At 37.0% G+C, this 22,245-nt stretch overlaps 1 protein-coding gene across 38 annotated transcripts in view; it reads left to right on the plus strand.

Moving 5' to 3' along the window:
- The window catches only part of PTPRD (protein tyrosine phosphatase receptor type D), a 2,309,829-nt gene that overhangs the window by 2,186,680 nt on the left and 100,904 nt on the right, over positions 1-22,245 (plus strand). For 23 of the 38 annotated variants that reach the window (XM_054658683.2, XM_054658684.2, XM_054658676.2 and 20 more), the window contains 2 exons: positions 2,896-2,937; positions 3,446-3,543. In XM_054658683.2, the coding sequence (XP_054514658.1) occupies positions 2,896-2,937; positions 3,446-3,543 (140 nt within the window). The remainder of the gene's footprint in view (positions 1-2,895; positions 2,938-3,445; positions 3,544-22,245) is intronic. The other 15 variants (XM_054658687.2, XM_054658688.2, XM_054658693.2 and 12 more) reach the window with 1 other exon arrangement.

Genomic DNA, 22,245 nt, shown 5'->3' on the forward strand with positions numbered 1-22,245 from the left:
AGCTCATCTCATTCTCATAAATCCTGATATGATTTCTAAATGGGAAAAAAAGGAATAAATGGAGTTATAGGCCCCCCATCATGAATCCTGTAGGACTAAGAGCCAGTGCTGAGCAACTTTAAAAATATCAATATATAGCTCCCACATCCAGAGACCTGAATTAATTGGTCTGGTGTACAGCCTGCAAAAAAAAAAAAAAAATTAAAGCGCATCAAGTAATTTAAATGTGTAAACTCTGATGTAGTAAAGACTTTGGTTTATAGACTGAGCAGTGGTCAGGTTGCCAGACAAAACATTGAAAAGATACCACAGTGAGGTCAACTTCATAGTTTTCTTAGTGTCTACCTTTTCATTCAAAATCTAACATATTTGTTTATATCATATAACTTTTGTTTCAATATTGGGCAGTGGAGATGTTTCTGCAGAATTGTGTAACAATATTTTGAAGTAGATCCTTGGTCATTGTTTTCTGATAGGAGCTAAACAGTTTCAACTTAGAGGAGTTTTACTCTTGATGATTATTTTTATGCCGACATTCGGTCTTTTCTGATATATGATATAACATCATAATAGACTGTGTATACATTTTGGCTAATGAAAGAAAATAGCAACAAACTTAAATAGTTCAAAAAATAATTCAACTGCATACTAGTTTTCCATTTTGTAAAAAGTAAGTACTCTCCCCCTTCAAAGAAAAGGTACAATAACTTTTAGAACCCTTACATATGCACCAATAGACCCTTCTCTGTTCAGAAGTTCTGTCTATATGTGGGAAGAATGAAAGTTATGAAGAAGAGAATGGCTCTTGAATTTATCTAGTTCTATACTCTTATTTTAACAGTTAAAGAAATCAAGGCGCTTCACAAAAGGTGATTTGTCCCTATTAGTAGATGCCAAAACCAGAAGTAGAACCCATGTCCAGTATTCTAAGCCAGGGTTCTTTCTCCCGTACCATTGGATTCACACAGATTCTCCTCCCTTTTCTGTGAAACATCCATCTGCCATTTTTACTTGTCTTAGAAATTGAGTGCAATATGGTATCCAATGATAAGTTTTATGTAGCGATTCTTTAATGCTATGATATCTTGCATGTGATACATATATGTATATATATTCTGATGTGGAATATAATGAATCAATGTAGGTCTGCTTGAATTTTTCTTTAATAAGCTTCCAATATAATACTTCCAGACCATGTGCCAGTGCATGCCACAAGTAAATATGTTGATCACATCTTTGGTTATTATTATGGTCTTCTACTGCTGTTATACTAATACTTTTCCCATCTCCAACTGGCTTTACTTTTTGCAGCTTTGAGCAGTAATTCAGTCCCCTACGCCTCCCTGATTGGCTCTGTGTCCTCCCTCTCTAGCCAAACCACCACTCAGTCCATATATGATAATAACTCTCTCCCACGATTCGCTCGAAAAGGTCTAAACATCTTTGTCTCTATTATTTTCTCTGTGAAAGCACTGTAATGATGTCCACATCAGTCCATTTCCATTTCCAGATAAGCGTGAAGTCACCTGTGCCTTTGCATTTCCATTCTTTTCGTTGGGGGTGCCTCATCTGGATAAGATCGCGTAATTATCAGATCACTGTCACCCTCACACTTCCTCCATAGAATGTAAATTATTTCAGTTCTATCATTAATACAGAAAAGTTTCAGAAAGGGTTCCAAAATTTTGTTCCAAAGGCATTATTATATCACCGACAAAGAATTTCTACTTGCAAGCAATTCAGTTTTATTGGCTCTCCACTAAAATTTTAGCTGACTGGAAGCAGACCTTCATAGCCATAAAAACTAAACCACCACAATTCACAACACTTGCTAAAGTGGTTGTCTTCAAAAAGCAGGGTAGCTTTTTACTTAACTTACCAGAACCATTAATAATTTGGCATTTGAGCTAAAGGAACTTACTGGGTGACTTTTAACAATGGTATAATTCCTAAAATGCTCTTAAAGTAGTCACATGTCATGTTGACTCAATGGCCATCATTCTGTAGCCTTCCTCCAAAGAGCCACAGTGACAGCAGAATGTCAACACATGGCTTCCAGTTTGAGCTCCTCCCTCATTCTTGTCCTGCTTCAGTGGCTTCCCTGGGGACATGCTAGTTCAGGTTTTTCTAGCCAGCTGGAATTTATATCTGTAAGATAAGAGTCAGCAATGCTCTTTCATGATACTTCTGTAAAATTAATAGGAAAGAAATAAAAGACAAATCATATGAAAAGTGAGAAAACATCAGAAAGACACAGGAGTCACCAAAATTAATAGTGGATTATTTTTCATGGAATCTATGAAATTACTCTATCTTCCGCTGGCTGAATGAACTAGAATGTGTCACCCCTTCTCTGCTTTCCTTCTTTCTTCACCCTCTTTCCCTCCTGTCTTTTCACCATTTGCTCACTTCCCTGAATCCATTTCTCATTAGTGGACAAAGATGTTTACACCTGAAGTAGATTGTAGGTTTGCTGGGGGTTGAATAATGGGGACCTGGGGCAAAATATCACAGAGTTGTTAGTGTGGCCATTTATAAATGTCCAGGAGAAGGCTGCAACCCCAGCCTCTACAATCTGCTACTAGTGGAAACATTTTTGAAGCTCAGTTTGGTGTCTGATTGTGCCGTCAGTGATTATCGTCAATGAGTCGTGGTGCATGTCATTCTTTGTGTCTATGTTTGCATGTGAATGTCAGTCACCTACAGGTTTGTGAAATATTAGCGATCTTAATGTAGTAGTCACATTGTACTAGCCACAATGTATAGTGAATTCTGTAAAAACTTGCAGCATTTTAATTAGTCCTTTTAAAAAATATATCAGGCTTTCCATTTCATTTTTTTTTTTTGAAGAATTTGTTCTATTTTATTTTATTTACACCATCATTTCCTTTGCAGGTTCAGATGATTCCGGTTACCCTGGTAACCTTCATTCTTCAAGTTAGTTTTCCTTGATTATGCATAAGTCATTTTATGTTTACTATCAAGCTACTACTCTTTCCCTTTTAGGCCTTTCTCAGTGTCTGTTTTCTTATTTCACTTTACACCATTTAATTCCACACAATTTCCATTTCACACAGTGCAGGAGAAGGAGTTTGAAATGGCATAAAAGTCATTACTCAAAGCAGAAGTTGACATCAAGCCTGACTGTCAGTTTTCTCCACTAGCTAACCTCATTGATTCATAGCACAATAACGCTTTCTTTTACACTAGGAGTGTTAGTTTGGAGATTATGCTTGGTGACTTCTCATTTGGCTACAAAATTCATCTTCCCAGAGCATGTCCTGCTTTGAGTAACCAAACTATTTGCCTGCTTCCTCACCTAAAACATCTTTACTACTCACATATTTTCAGGCCATTTCTAACTATAGTATTCTCTATATTTTGGAATAGTTAGCATCATTTTCATTTGTTTTCAAATGTGTTTCTTCTTTCCTTTTTTCAATAGGTATGGCTAGCCATCCTCCAATACCCATCTTGGAACTTGCAGACCACATTGAAAGATTGAAAGCAAATGACAACTTGAAGTTTTCCCAGGAATATGAGGTAATTCACTGTGTTTATTCTTTACAGTAATTTCAAGAGTTACTCTTCTCTTTTTTTGACCATATTCTTGAAAATTAACTTCATCAGTGCTTTTCCCTTTAAATATGACTCAAATATGATATAAAAATGTATAATGAACCGTCAACTTAAAAGTGTCTGCAAAAGCAATATAGTAATTACAATTTTAAAAAGTTAATTTTACGTTTGTTCAATATTACTTGCTGAGATTATGAATTTTCTGTTTTTTTATTTTTATTTTATTTTTAATTGGCAATAATTGTATATATTTACATATTATGCGTTATTATTAATTATAGTCACCATTCTGTGTAATAGATCCCTAAAGCTTATTCCTGCCATCTAGCTAAAACTGATCAACATCTCCCCTTTTGCCAGCCATCCATTGGTAATCACCATTCTATTATCTACTGCTATGAGTTTGACTTCTTTGGATTTCACATATAAATGAGATCATGCAGTATTTGTCTTCTGATTTTTCAGTTCCTAGAATATACTAAATTGATAAGCTTTCCAGCATACCAAATAGGTGCCAAATACACTGATTTGTGATAAGAATCCTCATCTAGAAAGAAAGATTACGAAGATTAAGTACATTTCTCAAGACTCTTGGTTTTATAAGCCATGAAAACTCTGTAATTATTGAGTACGTGTATATTATCTTATCCTTCAATCTAAATTAATGCTAGAGCTAATATTAAGATAGAAATGTATTTTCAGAGAGTTGCTTGTTTTTGAAGGAATGGTGCGCTGAATGCTATCTTAAAATTCCAGAATCCTTAAAGATTCTTTGTGAATTCTTGATGAAGGTAAATTAAAAGCCTGTGTGTATGCACGTGCGTGCGTGTGTGTGTGTGTGTGTGTGTGTGTGTGTGTATTTGGATATTGTGGTATATATCAATCAAAAAGTTATAAAACTGGGTATTTCTGGTATTCTCCAGCAACAAGGACCCTTAATGAAGCCAATTAATGAATTGTTGATAACTGGACCATAATTGTTTTTTCTAGACCAGTTTTAACATAAGATTAAAATGTACAACTAAAATCTTGTAGATATACCAAATAATAAAAGGTTATTGGGTACCTGGGCAGCCCAAATTTCACCATCGGGGTTTCTATTGATTTACTTACTGGGAGTCGTTAACACATCCTGTTACCTCTTGGTATCTGTTGTATCAGCCTTAATTGGGGCAGTTGCACTGGACCTACCAGCGCTAACATTCTACCCTGTCACATTCTGTAGTAACCTCTAAGAGGACCCCCAACCTCAAGTGGCTTAGAGGGGTCACAAAAATAAGAAGAAGCTCCATGTAAGAGAACATAGAGCAGTGAGGCCTGTGGCATGGCCTTCCCAAAATCTTCAAATATTCCAATGTTCATTATTTTAAGTTACTGTGCTGGAAAACCAAAACATATCTGTAGTCTCATTCACCTCCACCCTCAAGAGCCAGACCACGTTTCATTCAGTTTGCATACTGCAGCATCTTTGTCACACATTTGATAGGATGCAAAGATTTTGTTTGTTTCCTTGCCTCTTGGTGAAGTTATATTTTCCTTTATTCTGCTCCAAGCATTCAGGAGAACATTTTCAATGCTAGGAAAATTCACACCGGATTGCACGTTGTCTTCTTTTCTCAAATGGTCTCAGCTTATTTCTTTCCTGCTCTTCCTCTTGATCAGAATAGCTCCTTTAAAATTATGCAGTATCCTTTAAAACACTTTCTATAGTTTCTAATTTAGGGCTTAGGGCTCCACAGTGAGTTTAGAGAAAATAAGGCAAATCATAAATAGCACCTGGGGCACCATAAAAAACTCTTAGTTATGTCAATTTTTATGAACCAGAAATCTTTCATCACTCCAACCTACTTTTTATTGTTATATGATTCTTATTATTTTGCCATGTGATATTTTTTCGTAGCTCTGCTTTAATTATTTATTTTTGATTATAAGTTATGTAATGGGTTACAAATTACGGAAATATGATAGCTCGACCTGTTAATAAGCCGTTAATTCACTCTCCACCAATATAACTTTAAACCATGGGCAATAATATAGTCATGCATCACTTGATGACAGGGATACTTTTGGAGAAATGTGTTCTTGGGTGATTTTGTCACTGTGTAAACATCGTGGAGTATAGCAAACCTAGATAGTATAGTCTATTATACACTTAAGCTATATGGTATAGCCCGTTGCTCCTAGGCTACAATCGTGTACAGCAAGTTACTATACCCAATTATTTGTGTGTTTAAACAAAGAAAAGGTAAGGTAAAAAATACTGTAAAAAAGATTTTTAGGCTGGGCGCAGTGGCTCACGTGTGTAATCCCAGCATTTTGGAGGCCAAGGCAGGTGGATCAACTGAGGTCAGGAGTTCGGGATCAGCCTGGTCAACATGGTGAAACCCCGTCTCTACTAAAAATACAAAATTAGCCAGGCGTGGTGGCGTGTGCCTGTAATCCCAGCCACTTGGGAGGCTGAGGCAGGAAAATCGCTTGAACCCGGGAGGCAGAGGTTGCAGTGAGCCAAGGGTCGCACCATTGCACTCCAGCCTGGCTGACAAGAGTGAAACAAACAAACAAACAAACAAATGGTGCCCCTATGTAGGACACTTAGCATGAATGGAGCTTGCAAGACTTTTAGTTGCTCTGGGTGTCAGTGAGAGTAGTGAGTGAATGTGGAGGCCTAGGACATTACTGTATACTACTGTAGACTTTATAAACACTATAAACTTAGGCTATACCAAATTTATTTTAAAACTTTATTTCAATAGTAGATTAACCTTAGCTTACTGTAACTACTTTATAAAATTTTTAAACTTTTTGACTCTCTTTTGATATCACTTAGCTTAAAACACAAGCACATTGTACAGCTATACAAAAACATTTTTTCTTTATATCCTTATTTTATAAGCGTTTTTCTATTTAAATTATATTAACTTTTTAGAATTTTTGATTAAAAACTAAGTTGCAAAGACACGCATTAATCTAGGCCTACACAGAGTCAGAATCATCAATATCACTGTCTTCTGCCTTCACATTTTGTCCACTGGAATGTCTTCAGGGTGGCAGCCTGGAGCTGTCATCTCCTATGATGATAATGCCTTCTTCTGGATAACTCTTGAAGGCCCCACCTAAGGCTGTTTTAAAGTTCTTTTAATTTTAATAAAAGGAGTGCATTTTAAAATAACAATACAATGTATACTGTAGTAAACACATAAACTAGTAACATATTCACTTATTAAATATTATGTACTGTACCTAATTGTATGTGCCTGACTTTTATATGACTGGTAGCAGAATAAGTTTAATTACACCAACATCTCTGCAACCACAGGAGTAATGAATGCACTGTGCTAGGACGTTACGACAGCTGCCACATCCCTAGGTGATGGGAATTTCTTCCGATCTATTATAGTTTTATGGATCAGTCTCTTATTTGTGGTTTGTTGTGGACTGAAATGTCATTATGCAGCACATGGCTATAAAACCATCACTCAAGCAATCTCAGTTGCATCTATTGAATACAATAACTGGCCTCTTTTAAATATGGAATTTTCAAGAAATGCTACATGTAAAGATATTTTAATGATCCTCATTTAGCCATTAGATCAGAAGTGCTTCTTGAAAATAGTTACGAACTGCATGCTGGCAATGCTGCTATGCACAGCTTCCCCAGTAGGCTTAGCTGTGGACATGATAGCCCACATAGACTCTTCACTGATGTTCATGATGATGATCCATGATTAAAGCTCCCTGGGCATGAATTGACTCTACTGTGCCTTAACCGGCCTGAAGGAGATGTTTAAGTATTGTATTCAACTGTGATAATAGGATTAAGACCTCAACATAAAAATTTAGGCTCAGAGCAACACTTTGTGGGGAAAAATTGTTTATTATCTTCTACATAAATTTGAATAGATTTTTACTGGCTTTCAGCAAAGAAAATGGAGGAAAGAAAACTCACATTGCTTTGAAACACCTGATTATTTTGGCATAATCACTGTGAGTAAATGTTTACTCAGAACTTGTAAGATGCGTGAAGCTAATTTTTTTTTACTCTGATTCTAAGACTAAAACAGGTTAAAGGCGTGAAAGCTGTTTGCACTGATCCTGAGGTCAGAATACGAGGAAGTAGGTTAAATTGTAGCACAGTATTATTAGATCCTGTGAGACACTTCCTGTACTGTAAAGGCCGTTGAACTCCAACAGTGAATTTAGTGAAAGCTGGAAGAATGGACTTGATAAATTAGTGTAACCCCATCTCTGCAGGTCTTTATAAACACTTTAGATGTCCATTTTCGGAGATGAAACTGAAAAGTCCTGCTGGAATTTAAGTAGTCTCAATTTGAGAATGGCATCTGGAATGCAGGGAATAAAGTCCTCCTTAAAGTTGGCATGGCTGTTAAAGTCCATATATTAGGCTGGTGAATCTTTAAATCAGAGTAATTTGTGTAGACCTTGCCAAACAAAATCTTAGGCTGGCGCCTACAGATCATTTGGTTGCCTGTTTAAAATTGAAATTCCAAGGAAGAAGTCAAATCCCTGAATAGACCAATAACACGTTTTGAAATTGAGGCAGTAATTAATAGCGTACCAACCAAAAAAAGCCCAGGACCAGACAGATTCACAGGCAAATTCTACCAGAGGTGCAAAGAGAAGCTGATACCATTCCTTCTGAAACTACTACAAACGATAGAAAAAGAGGGACTCCTCCCTAACTCATTTTATGAGGCCAGCATCATCCCGATACCAAAACCTGGCGGAGACACAATAAAATTGAAATTCCTGGTCCCAGCCCCAGAAATGCTAGTTTAATAGGTCAGCTGTGGTATCCACAAATCTGCATTTTAAAAGAGCTCTTCAGGTGACTTTGATGCAGGTGCTCCAAAGACTTCAATTTGAGGAATGTCATTGGTTTAGGGTAATGTATTACAGAACATGACCCCCAGTCTTCATTTCACCATTTTCTGAGATAGCATATAGACGCCTATATTTAAAATTTAATCAGTAGGTATCATCACAGTCATATATGTACAAATCTTATGTAGACTAGATAGATCGTAAGCAACTACAGCCCCTAGAAATTCTCAAGGAAATACAGAAGAGCATTTTTGATGTATTATAGGGCCAAGGCTAACAGTAAAGCTACAGATTAAGAACTGTCATCTAAAACTGAAGAGCTGTGGCAATTTCCTGATATCTTCTCTGGAGCTTTCATCTTTGTGCTTTCTCTGTGGTGGCTTCATTCTTCCCCTTATACAAGCCAGCGTCTTCTTTTTTTCTCACCCACGCACAGAAAACATGGTCTTTAATCATATTTTCATTTACATACAGGCCCCATAAAGAGACTAAATTGTACTTGCCAGTCATGTTTTAAATGCCAGAGAGCAAACTCTGAACTCTATCTAACTGACTGTTTGTTGTGGTGACACACATTGGGACGTAACTGCTAACAGTCCACTCATACAGATCTTAGATGGGGGAGAGCGAAGTTTCTGTGTAAGGAGGCTTGTGAGCTGGGAGAAGGAACCAATAATTATCCACTACAGTACTACAGAAAAGCATTGTGCTCAGTGCTGAGAAAATATAGAAGTTGTAAGAAACCTGTACTTCTGGAGTTTGTAGTTGTCAAAGACAAATATATACAATCAAACGAGAATTATACCAAGGAGGTAATCTTAAGTGCTGGAATGTTTTTGGGATTCAGTAAAGGTCATAATGATCTGGAGAATTGAGAAAGGTATTGAAGAGAAGATGGCACTCTTAGAGGAACTAGGAAGAGGAGTGAAGTGCATTTTATCAAGGGAAAGGCACATGAGAAATGCATGTTCTGGTAGTCTCATAGTCAGTGTGGACTACAGACCAGCAGCATTGGCGTCACCTGGGAACTTGTTAGAAATGTATAATTTTAGGCGCTACCCCAATGCTACTGATTCAGAATCTACATTTTAAAAGATATTGATGATGTCTTTGTGTAATAAATTGTCATCCCAGCTGGGCACAGTGGCTCACACCTGTAATCCCAGCACTTTGGGAGGATGCTGCGGGCAGATCGCTTGAGTCCAGGAGTTTGAGACCAGCCTAGGCAACATGGTGAAAGTGTCTCTACAAAACTACAAAAAAAAAAAAAAATTAGCCTGGCGTGGTGGCATGCACCTGTAGTCCCAGCTACTCAGGAGGCTGATGTGGGAGGATCACCTGACCCCCAAGGGGTTGAGGCTGCAGTGAGCTGAGATCATGTCACTGCACTTCAGCCTGGGTGACAGAGGGAGACCCTGTCTGAAAAAAAGTAAAAAAAATAAAAAGAATTAATGGGCATCCCAGTGGTCACTATCAAGAAAAGCTATAAAGTTAGAGAAAATGTAAAACTAGTTCCCAATGTGGTCCTCAAGGTACAGTTTTCTAATAGAAATACTGTCCCAAATCACATACTCTACTTCAGGTACATTCTAGATTTTATACATTTTGTGGTGTGGGTTGAGATAATAACCCCTTTTTAAGTAGTTACAACAACAGCGTTTTTTCTGAGTTCCTATCAGCTCACTTACAAGTCACATTTTGGACCACAGTCCATCCTGTCATGGTAGTTACACAGAGATGAACAGTCATCAGACATCTAGTTTCAAGTTAGTCAGCACTAGCTCTGTTAGTAGTATTACCTTAAAGCTATGTATTAACTCGGAGCAATCTTTCTGTTGCCATTGGAGAGGGACAGGAAACTCTGTGGTTCACAGAAGTGTTCCCTGAAGAAAGCCTCTTTGATCTGTTTTGTTCTCATCACAAAGCCCAGTCCCAACGCCTTTGCTGCCGTCTCTGGAGGTGGACTGTCTCCAGTCTCAGTGCTCACATGTCTCCCGCCATTCAGCACCCACATGTGCTGAGTTTCTTCCTGTTCTCATGGCAGCACTCTCACATCTCCTGTCTGTGATGATGATAATGAGTCTTTTATATGAAATATTTCAGATATCAGAGCCCTGTCCTTCTGTTTTTATAACAATATGTATTACACCTTTGTAGAGTAAGTTCAAATCTTCCCATCACTCAGTAAGACAGATAAAGGAAAAATATATTTCCTTGATGAATAATGAAATACATCAAGACAGTGTTGAGACGTATAGAGACATTTAAAAACATTGCTTAGGTCATGTATTTTAATATTTAGAGCTGTCTAAACCGCAGAGATCATGTGGTTTCACTCTCCCATCATAGAGGTAAGGAGCATAAGACTGAGAAAGAAGTGACTTACCCAAGGTCACACACCTACTATGTGTGGTAAAACCAGGTCACAAATTCATCTTGTTTTGTTCTTCTTCACTGCACCTTAACTTACCTGATATAAACACTTAAATGTTTCACACGTTATTTCTTACTATGCCCTGATGATAGAGTTCAGAAACCTTAGTATCAAACTAGATCAAAATATTGATATTTAAAATTTCTGTGAAAATGTCATAGTTACCAATTTCCACTGCATGACTATTCCTGGGAAAACCCAGTGGTTCTCTATGACATGCTAAGGACGCATTGCTTTTCTCCACAGATAATTTGTTCACTCCTGATAGTAAACATTGTATTTCTCCACAGAGGGGACAAAAATTGTCTGTCATCTAAGCAATGACCACAAAAGAAAACATTTCTATTTTCCCTTGGAAAAGACTCTTGGTATATTTGACCACATGTGCCACAGTGTATTCACAGGCGCAGAACCATCATTAGTAAAACAGTCATCATTATTAGGTTTTGTAAACCTCTGAGCACTTATAATGCAAAACTACTGTCATATCTGCTTTCTATTAGTTTATAATTTATGTGTAAGCTCATGAGGGGGGACATGTATTCAAGAATCATACAAACAAAAACAAGAAACCAAACACACACACATACACACACACACACAATTTTTTTGGCCAACTTCGAATGCCCTGGATTTTTTCTTGAAGGTGGTTCCCCCATTTTCTTGAAGGAAGGAAGTGGTGGGCGACAGAGATCTGTTTTCATCTTTTATGCAAAGTGGAAGAGTGGAATAGAGTCTTCCATTTCTAAGGGAAGGCCTCCATTTCTAAGTATTTTTGACATATGAGTCACAAGAGATAAAAGATTGTTTTTTAAAAAGTTGAGAACAAATTATGGTGGTTTGGTAATGGAATGAGAACAATGAGCGATTTTGTGAAATAAAAAGCAGTAACAATATTTTTGTGCCTGGGATGGATGAAGTTGAGGAAGATGAATGGCTAAATTTACTATTCCAGATCAGAATCTCCTAATACCCTGGGATTGGAGGTGGGTGTGGGAGAGTCTTTGCTCAATTCCTTACGAACATAGCAGTTGTTCTGCTTCTCAGATTGGGTCCAAACCTCTCTGCCTGCCACTCAGGGCTTTCTACTTGTTGAGCCAGCAGTGGGAATAAATATTATGACACAGTTGCTAAGTATACAGGCCCTTGGCTCAGGTCACCAGTTTGGCCCCTAGCTCAAACTGTGTGACCTTAAGCAGATGACTGAACCTCTCTGTATTTTAATTTGTTCATCTCTATATAAAGAAGCAATCATAGTACTTACTTCATACAATCATTAAAAACAAACACATACATGCTTATCAGGTTTCCTGACACCAGTACTCAGTAGTCTTAGTAACTATTACTTATTTTATCTCATCTAGGTGCCATCACTTTTAAGATACCCCATCATTGCATGTACCACTAAGGAATAAAAGATATCACCCCTATAATTGCAAGATGCCATCAATTTTAAGATGCACATCAATTTCAGAGATGTTAGAATTTGGAAAATAAAAATGTATGTCTTAGAATCAATGAAACCCTACCATTTCCTATCCCAGGCCAAACCCTTAGGGCTTTGCTTATGTCAGTAAAAATAATAATAATAATAATAATAATAATAACAATAAGAAGAAGAAGAATAAAAGACTGAAAAAAATGGAAACTTGCTAGTTTAAACCAGTGCAATTAGCACTTGTTATGTTGCCCTTTCTTACCCTCCAGTCATTTGCTGTGATCAAGCCTCTCTGGGTCAGGTGTTTTGGTCAGGTGTCGGGCCTCTCGGTATGCTGTTGGCCACGTGGTAACAAGCTCACCACTCGGCACACAGCAGGTGATTAACCAAAGTGTGTGTCTGGATCAATTTCTAACTAAATTTACAGTTCATAGAAACTCTTTGTTGTGATCAAAATTGCTAGTATCAACAACAGGAGCAAACAGAAGAAAGAGTGTCCTGCTGTAAAGAGCTGCTTTTTCCAGTTGACATCCCCACCTGATCTATCAGCAGTGAAGCCTTATTTTCAGGCTCTTTTCTCTCAGAAAATAGGCTATTACTATCTCTAGACAGTGCAGAAGTGATTACATTTTAATGCAGACCCCTCAGATTTAACTCAAAAGTACCTACTGATTAAAGTCCCTGAGCCGCTTTTATAGCAAAGATTGGCCTACCAGTTGGCCATCTGAGAACACGCTGTCTTTGTTCTGTAGTTAAGGACCAGTCTCACCAAGTAAAATGAAAAAGTACAGAGTCCCCTCCCAATGGGCTGCTTTTGGCATCTTATAAACAAATCTAGTAGAACACAAAGACACAGCAGCTCACCTTAGAAGAAACATTGCATCCAAAACAGGGCGTATGTCTATGTGCTTATAGTCTTTTTTTCTTACTGATCTTCTATAGTTGTGAAAACTCAAAGTGCAAGTAATTTCTCAAGTTCCAAAGCTTATTTCTACTTAGACTTTTAAAATGTTTGTTCTTTCACCCACATTAAAAAAAAAAAAAAAAAAAAAAAAAACCTCAGACATTTTCTTTACTAACATTAAACTTCGTATCTCTCATAGTAGAGCCTTTTGTTTTTTTCTTGTGGGAGTCCTACCCGTCTTAAGGGACTCTCACATAACTCGTTTTCTGTTTCCCAGTCCTTATTCTCATACAATTTCAACTTTCATTTTTTCTCAGTCCTTGTTCTCATATAAGTTCTCTATAACTAATTGGCCCTTGACCATCACTGGACATTCTCCAAAATGTCTTTTCACCTGCTCCCATGTGGAGCCCAAGGCTCTCAGGAAACAATTCTGTCTCTGCTTCCAAAGCAAGCTTTCAGCTTCCAAGAGACCATAGCAAGGACTGAAAAAAGACACTCTTTATTGAGTTGTATTTTGATTTCAAAGTGAAATTGGGATTTTAGCACCGGAATGCTAAGTGTGTACTTAGAGGGATGCCATAGTGGATGCTGGGGAAGGCCTTGAAGTCAGGGAAAACAAGGTTTGTATTTTGACTGGACCAATTAGTAGCTACGCTGCTTGATCCTGAGCCAGTTACTTTACCTCTCAGAACCTTGGTTCTCTTATTTAAGATGAGAATATTAGTATCTACCCATGAGACTGTTATGAAGATGAATATATGTCAGGCACCTGGCCCATTGCCCTCTGCGCTTAGTAAACAGAAGTGGCTCTTGTTATTGTGAACTTCAATATGCATGACCTGTCAGTCACTTAACATGACTTTTTTTTCTCAAGTGATTTTTATCTTCTGTAACATTCTCTTCTCATTCTTCCAAAAAGGAGCTCTATGAAAGCAATTAGGGGAAGGTAAAGGGTGACAAAGATGGAGGGTAATTATGAAGAACTACAGAGTTCTTTTCATATTTTGTATGTAATATCATTTCTGGAAATTATATCCACATTAAAATATCAAAAAAAGGTATTTTCACTGATGAATGGAAACTGTCCTGGTGTCTCTGCTAGTTTTAATGCCCCTAGACACATTATTTAACTCTCCTGATCTCAGTTTCTTTGTTTATAAGAAGAGTAGCTTGAATGCCTTCATCTGTTTAACATTTACTGGAGAACCAAAAATAATCAAGAAATAAGCTGTCCTGAATGAGTCCATAGTCTTCTAGGAGAAACAGAAAAAAAAAAAAAACAAAAAACAAAACAAAAAATAATTGTTAAGTTAATCTTGGGAGTGGGACAATATTGACGAGAGTCTTCCCAGAGTGCCCATGACTTGGAGAGTCACTGAAGTTTGCCAGAAATACAAGCCCCCAGGCTGAGGGATCTGTGCATGCAAAAGCATGGAGATGAGAAGAAGCGTGGCTTGCTCAGGGGTTCCCAACATATTCTGTGACTGTCATTGCAGCATCAGGGTCATGCTGCTGAGAGGTGAGGTGCGAAAGGTGATCACACCCTTGAAAGGTCATAACAATATAGGAAGGAGTCTGCAACCAAGTGATTTGAAAAATGTTCAGAAAAGTCGTGGAAATCACTTCCTACAATTCCTCCCGAAACTCCAAGTACCTGAGGGACCAAATGAGTATGTCTGTGTTTATGTCACTGCTGGGAACAGCTTTCAGGGAAAATTTGAACAGTGCTGCAAGAAGAGATTGGAACAAGGCTGCTTAGAGCCTGATGTAACCCAGCATCATAGGGATGACTTTACTATTTATGTATTTAATTGTAAAATTATAAAATGGTAGTGGCAGTATTATTTGTCATGGTTTTTCTACTGTGGCTAAACAGTTTGTCATTCTTTTTGAAAAAACAATTGTTGGGCACACCACCATGCTTTGGGAGTATAGATGAAAGTGAAGGATGTAAGCATTAAGACATTACATGAATTTGCAGTTTTGGCTAGGCCTTGGGAAACATTAGTCTTTCCATCGTCACAGATGCAGCAATCAGAGTATTTGGCTTTAGCTTAAAAGTTCATGCATGAAGCATAATCAGAACTTTATTATATATCACTTGCTAAAAAAATACCCTTAACAGCAGGCACTCGTCAGTCCTCTCAACTTCAACCAGTGGCTCACGGAGACCCCTGATTTAATTCGTTGTTTCTCTCATGATCCCTCCTCCCTTCACTCATTCTTTTATTCCCCTTCTCTTCCTCTTTCCTTCCTTTTTTCTTCCCAGTCCCCCTTCTTTATTTTTCTGCCAGTTTAACAGAGTATTTTTATATCATTTCTTTAGTATTAAACTGCACATTTTAATATCATAATAGTCTTTCCATAGAGTTTCAGAGTCTAGATAGTGCTTTACAAGGATAATGGTGATAGCAAACATGTGTACAGCACTTACCATGTGCCAGACATTCTTCAGAATGCATTACTGTAAACATTAACTCATTCGGTCCTTCCAGGTAGGTACTGTTAGTCTCCCCATGTTACAGAAGGTATGTTGAACCACATGGAAGTTAAGTAACTTACTCAAGGTCACACAGCTAGTAAATGGCAAAGCTGGGATATGAACCCATGTAGTCTGAGGTTTGGGTAATGTTCTGACCACTATAAATAGTTGCCTCTGAGAGTTGATTTCCTTTCACCACACTTTTCACCATGGAAAATTTGGTGTCATTAACTTATCTGTTAAGGTGATCACATAGTAGTCAGGTGACCCCAAGGAAGGATTATTGGCCCAAATTTCTTTTTGTTATAATTATATTTTATTTTTGCTTTTCAACATCAGAGACAGTCTGTCAACAACAACAAAACGACTTAGTTTTAAATGATTTGGACAGGAACCTTTATACCCAGCCACCCGCTGCATGCTCTTGTTTAATTTTTATTAAAAATTAGCAAGTTTGAAGATGATGAAAGGATTATAATTTATATCTGAAACAAATAGCATTCCATCCTAACCTTGTCAAACAGAAAAATATATTTGATTAGTTGGGCTAGAAATAATTCATCAGATTGATTCTATAACTACCTATATTATAGTGACTGCCTTTGACTTCTGATCTTGATCTAGGTAAATAAAATCAAGGAAAAAAAAGCAGATGGTTGATGGGATTTAAAGGTGTAAAGACTCAGCCTTAACTCTCACAGGGGATAGTTGGTATTGACTTGTTTCTTGTTTTGACATTGTCAATTATAGACCAGAGTCTACCTACTTGTCTAACCCTGAAGATTAAAAAAAAGTGAGACCTATACTGGCAAGGTGCCCTTCTCACTGCATATCATGAGTCAGATTCCAGTTTCATTTAGATAAGACCAATGAAGAAGGGGAAACTTGCTCACCACAATAAATTATGATTTATAAGTCTTGTAATATGATATATAGTAATATTCACCTTTAAGATTCTAAAAACACCTTTTCATATATGCAAAATCCTTTCATGTTTCTGCAACTTAATTTCATACAAAAGCTGCTAAATGATTTGAAAAGATAGGAGCTGTTACTATACAATCAGAAGATGCTTGCTGTATTTCAAGATGGCAGGAGGATACAAAACCACTGCCTACCTACATTTATTTCCATTAGCTTAAGAATTTATTGTTATTATTGTTTTGTTTGCTTTTGCTCCAGCTTTTAGTTCTGTTAAAATGAACATTATGTCAGGTGGCATATAACTTATTGAGCCAGATTGACGAGGCAGAAGCTCAAACATAATTTAGGTGATTGGACTGGACGATCTTTTTAGATTCTTTCTCTCTTGCTGAAATTCTGTTTCTCTGGTTATTATGAAACATGATTTAATGTAAATGTAATAACGTTCAGATTCTGATGTCAGGTTTCCCTTTTTGTTTTCTCAATGCTGTGTTTCCCCTACTCCCATCCCTGCAGGCTTAGGTCGAGTCTCTTCTATTGCCGTTCTACAACTCAGGAGTGCCTATGTGGCTGCAGTGATTGAGAAGCTATAATTAGTATAGTTAATGAACAATGAAATGCTGCCTCCCTTTTTATTAAGAGCAGTTAGGGTGCTGCATAAGGGAAGGTAGAAGACTTTACCACCCACTACCAGTAATTAATTGACCTGCTTGTCATCTATTGAGACACAAGGAGAATAAAAATTTTCAGTCTAAGTGTTAGAGTTGGTGGATGTTGCCGTGCAACTGGGCATTGATTTCCATTTTTGTTCTTTTTCTATTCCTTCTATATTGATCCTTGTTGTCACAGCTCAAGAAATCATCCTATTGTCTTTAAAAAATCCTTCATAAAATTTTAGAGGTTTAAGTTTAAATTCAGTGTCACAAAGTTTCTACTGGGAAGTTATATTTGAGGATTTCTAGAATCTTCTAACCTCGTTCACTGCTGTTATTTTACTGTAGAGAAGACATTTTCAGGGCAGTTAAGTGACGTGGCTGAAGTCTCTGCAAGTTTACGTCTAACATTATGCAATAGATGACATTTTCTAAGTAGACTCCCTAGATAAAAACAAATACATAAAAATGTTTTCTGAAAAATGAACAACCATCATATTACCTCTTAAAGTCATGTTAACTTGAAACGTTAAGGATGTTTGTTTTTCTATGTGAGAACCCAAATTATAAACATTACAAGGATTGTGATAAAGTAGGAATTTTACTTATGGGAAGAAATAAGGCAGTTTTAGGGAGAAATAAACTTGTGTGATATATTTTATATGTTTTTCTTCATCATTTTATTATTGCAATATAGTTCACATATAAAATTTACCTTTTTTTTTTTTTTTTTTTTTTTTTTTGAGACAGGGTCTCTCTCATTCACCCAGGCTGGAGTGCAGTGGCACCATCAGGGTTCACGGCAGCCTCTGCCTCCACAGGCTCAGATGATCCTCCCATCTCAGCCTCCCAAGTAACTGAGATTACAAACACACACCACCCCACTGGCTAACTTTTCATTTTTTGTAGAGGTGAGGTTTCGCCATGTTGCACAGGTTGGTCTCGAACTACTGGGCTCAGGCTATCCACCTGCCTTGGCCTCCCAAAGTGCTGGGATTACAGGTGTGAGCCATCACGCCTGGGCAAATTCACCATTAAAAAAAAAAAGTTCAGTGAATGTACTTTATATTTAAATATTAAGTGGGTATATTATAAAGAATCAAAACTACTGGGCTTTTTTTTCTAACTTTGGTGAATATTTGTGTTTCTTTTGTTTGTATTGCTTTTAAACATTTGATGGAGGGAAACTAAGGGCACTGAGGAGTTGTTTGAAAATGCCATTGTCAATTTGGGCCAAACTCCAGCTTGAGGCTTGAGTACAAGGCCAAGATTAGGGTGATACAGGTGCCTGTCACTGTGTATATGGCAGATTTGATTCGCTGTTTGCTGTGTTGAATCCATGGCATTGCAAGGGATTACAGGGTCTTCAGTTTTACTTCTGTGTCTTTTGCTATTATGAAAGCTTCTTCATGGTGTCTCGTTTATCAGGATATTCCTGTGACTAGCATGGTAAAATTTTCTGGAATTAATACATGCATAAGTTGAGAGAAAGAAAGAAAGAGAGAGAGAGAGAAGAGAAGAGGACAGAAGAGAGAAGAAGAAAGAAAAGAAAAAAGAAAAGGAAAGAAAGAAGGAAGAAAAAAGCAAGAAAGAAGAGAGAGGGAGAGAAGGAAGGAAGGAGAGAAAGAGGGAGGAGTTTGGTTTTCTCTGCATCTCCTGCAAAAGAGAGAAAGAAGGAGGAGCCTAGTTTGCTCTTTGCATCTCCCACTTTCCAAGCATAGTCACATGATATATAGAGAGATATCATTTATCAAGTCATGAATAAGTATGCTTCATTAGGTTATAACTCTTAACTACTACTGTGCTGCAGCAGAAGTCTTTTGGAGACGGAGGAACAGCAACTTTATGGGCATGGTCCTCTTTCTAGGTGGAGAATTCACCTTTGGCTTTCCTTGGTGGACCTCCCTTGGGCAACATATTGCCAGGACAGTGCAGGACATCAAGCTCCCTGACAGTGATCTTGTACACAGATGAGGAAGACATTCTTCTGCCTGAAATAAAACAACAGGGGAATACTGATCACAGAACTCACTTTTCCTACGCTCTCAGTGTCTTTATTTTCTTTTTTTTTTAAAAAAAAAAAAAAAAGAAAAATGATCTGTAGTATTCAGGTCTCAAAGCTAACTCTGAGGGCAAAGGGAGCTGTCTTTCCCCAAAGCTAAAAATCTGCCTATAAATTTCATAAAGACTACCAGCTTCAGTATTTATCTCTCCACAGTTGTATTGTAAAAATATTTGCATGAAAAGAACATCTTTGTTTCCTTAAGTCTTCATCTGCTCTTGGTACTCATTTGCTCTTGAAAAGGGATATAATCTTTTTGTTTTTGATCTATAATCATTCCCACAGCAACCAATTGTGATGCCACAGACCAAGGATTATAATTTTTGCTGGAGAATAAACAGATGAACTTTGAAACAAAGCTGCTCATTTCTCCCAAATGGCCTTGAGAACAAGAAGACCAATTCTAAAAATTTTAGCTACAAAAAATTTAAAAATAAATAAAAATAAAAATTTTAGCTACCTAAGAAACAATTTTCAAGAACGTGAATGCTCCTTCTTTAAAAGTCTATATAATTTTCCAGCTTTATATTCAGCTCATCTCATAAAACAGATATTTACTAAGCTCTTACAATGTGCCAGGTACTTTGCTAGACTCTGGAGTACAAAAATAAATGATGCATAAATTTTGCCCTTGAATTCTGAGTCCAAGGGTTCCTTTAGTTTTTTTATCCAAACTTAACCAAAGCCACAATAACTAGAATTTGTCAGGATTTTGGTATGCAGCTATGAGTTTTACTCCATGGTTAATGGGACTGGCATTTTTGTCTACATTTGTTACATGTACCATGTGAGGGGTGATGGGATTTCTTCTTTTTCTGACACTCAATACATACAAAGATGTGGAAATTCAGTAGGTCAGGGCAGTTAGTGTCTTAGCAACTGTCTAAAATGTGTGTTTCAAAGTATTTCGTAATTTTTTAAACAGAAAAATCAATCCTTCAGACTCTTAGATTTGTGGACCCGCTGTAGGGAAAACTCATGTTTCTCTTTCTCATATTCTGTTACTTGAATGTATGTGAAATAAGATTAGGGAACAGCATTTGTTCTCTATTATGCTTCCCTGGCAGAACTTCTTAGGGTTTCTCTAAGCTGTGGGAGCAGTTAACAGGCATAGTATTTTGTTTTATAATTTCATCCAAAATTCCTCTAGCTGGATGAAATATATGCCCCCCCGAGAAAGAAATATGAGATGCCAAAGAATCATATAGATATTTTTCTTTTCTTCCCTTATTGTAAATCACTGGTTAAGATGACCTGCTTATATTTTAATATTTATATTGGTAAAAGAGGCTCTATCTTGTAGAGCGTGCCATTTATGTTTGGTACTTTACTCATATTGTTATTTATGAAATTGTTTAGGCGTTTTGTTTTTTGTTCGCTATATTGTTTGGTTTTCAAAGCATACCCTTGAAATGGAGTAAATAAGACTCACTCTGTGTAAAGACTGAATCTATCACTTAATATGTTTTCTTAATAAACAATAGGTGTTTTAAATGACCTCAAACATATTGTCTTTTTCAGAATAAAATTCTGTTTACTTTTATTGAATAGCTTGATTAATAATATTGTTTTTCTTTTCTTTCTTTTTTTTTTTTAATTTTTTGGAGAGTGGGTCATGCTTTGTCTCCCAGACTGGAGTGCAGTGACATGATCTCATCTCAGCTCACTGCGACATTGAACTCCTGGGCTCAAACTATCCTCCTGCCTCAGGCTCCCAAGTAGCTGGGACTACGGATGTGCATTACCACCTTTTGTGATGAGTTTTTAAAATTTTTTAGAAACGATGTCTCACTATGTTGCTGAGGCCAGTCTCGAACTCTTGCCTCAAGTGATAATACTTTTGATTTTGAATGAAGGAGCCATTTTTACAAGGACGTTATCAGCAGACAGACATATATAAATCTCCTAGCATGGGTATATTTACTCAAATTTGCCTACTATTGGATCTGAGAAGGTATTTTTATTCTTCCAGTATACTCTAGGCCTTGTTCAGTTTGTACAACTTGAATGGTCCATAGCTTAGCCAATGGGTTATTTTCAGTAATTTTGATAATCAGTATAATTGCTGTAAAGTCTATGAATTTACAGCTATCAGCATTGATAGAACATACTCGAAGAATGCATCAGTCTGTTATCCTCAGGTTTGTGATCCTGGTATATATAAGACTACGTGTAATTCCAAAAGAAATAAGTTTCCCAACCTTGAAAGACTTTCACAGAAATTGAGACAAGAAATGATTAAAATTACAAAAAAAAAAAATGTATTTTACATACATTTTACATGCACTGGGCTAGCCATTTTCTAGACTACACAGATATATACCAGACAGTATTTCCATTGAGAAACTTACTATAGAGTTGGGGAAATAAAGAATTGTCAAATGAAAAGATAAGTTATGATAATGAATTCAAACAACTTTACAAGAAGAAATGCTACAAGGCTAAACGTAGCTAGTTGCCAAATGGATGCTCCAGTCTGTAACATATGATAGTGGCACACATGGAAGCATGTAAGAGAAAGCTCCAGGCAGTAATGAATTGGGAGAGTGGGATTTAAGCTGAACCTTCTTGAAAGGAAGGTCGAATTTAGAAGGAAAAAAAAAAAAAAAGGATAAGAAAGTGCTCTCCAAGCAAGAAATATTCCAGTGCAAAAAAGTCAGAAATGAGAACCTCAGACATGGACAGAGGAAAACAGAGCCAAAGGCTGGAATTTAAAATTATTCAGTAGGACTGATTATAGCCAATCCAATATTTATATTGAGTTGGTATGTACCCTGAGCACCACAACATGGCAATTCCTGACTTTAAAGAACATTAAATCAGTACAGGAAGCAACATAATATAAAATGAGTCAAATGTAGACACAGAGTGCAATAGGCATTCAAAAACAAATCACCCCAAAACGTTTAATACTCTTTCAAAGA

Source organism: Pan troglodytes, chromosome 11, assembly GCF_028858775.2.
Source record: "Pan troglodytes isolate AG18354 chromosome 11, NHGRI_mPanTro3-v2.0_pri, whole genome shotgun sequence".
In the NCBI taxonomy this organism is placed as follows: domain Eukaryota; kingdom Metazoa; phylum Chordata; class Mammalia; order Primates; family Hominidae; genus Pan; species Pan troglodytes.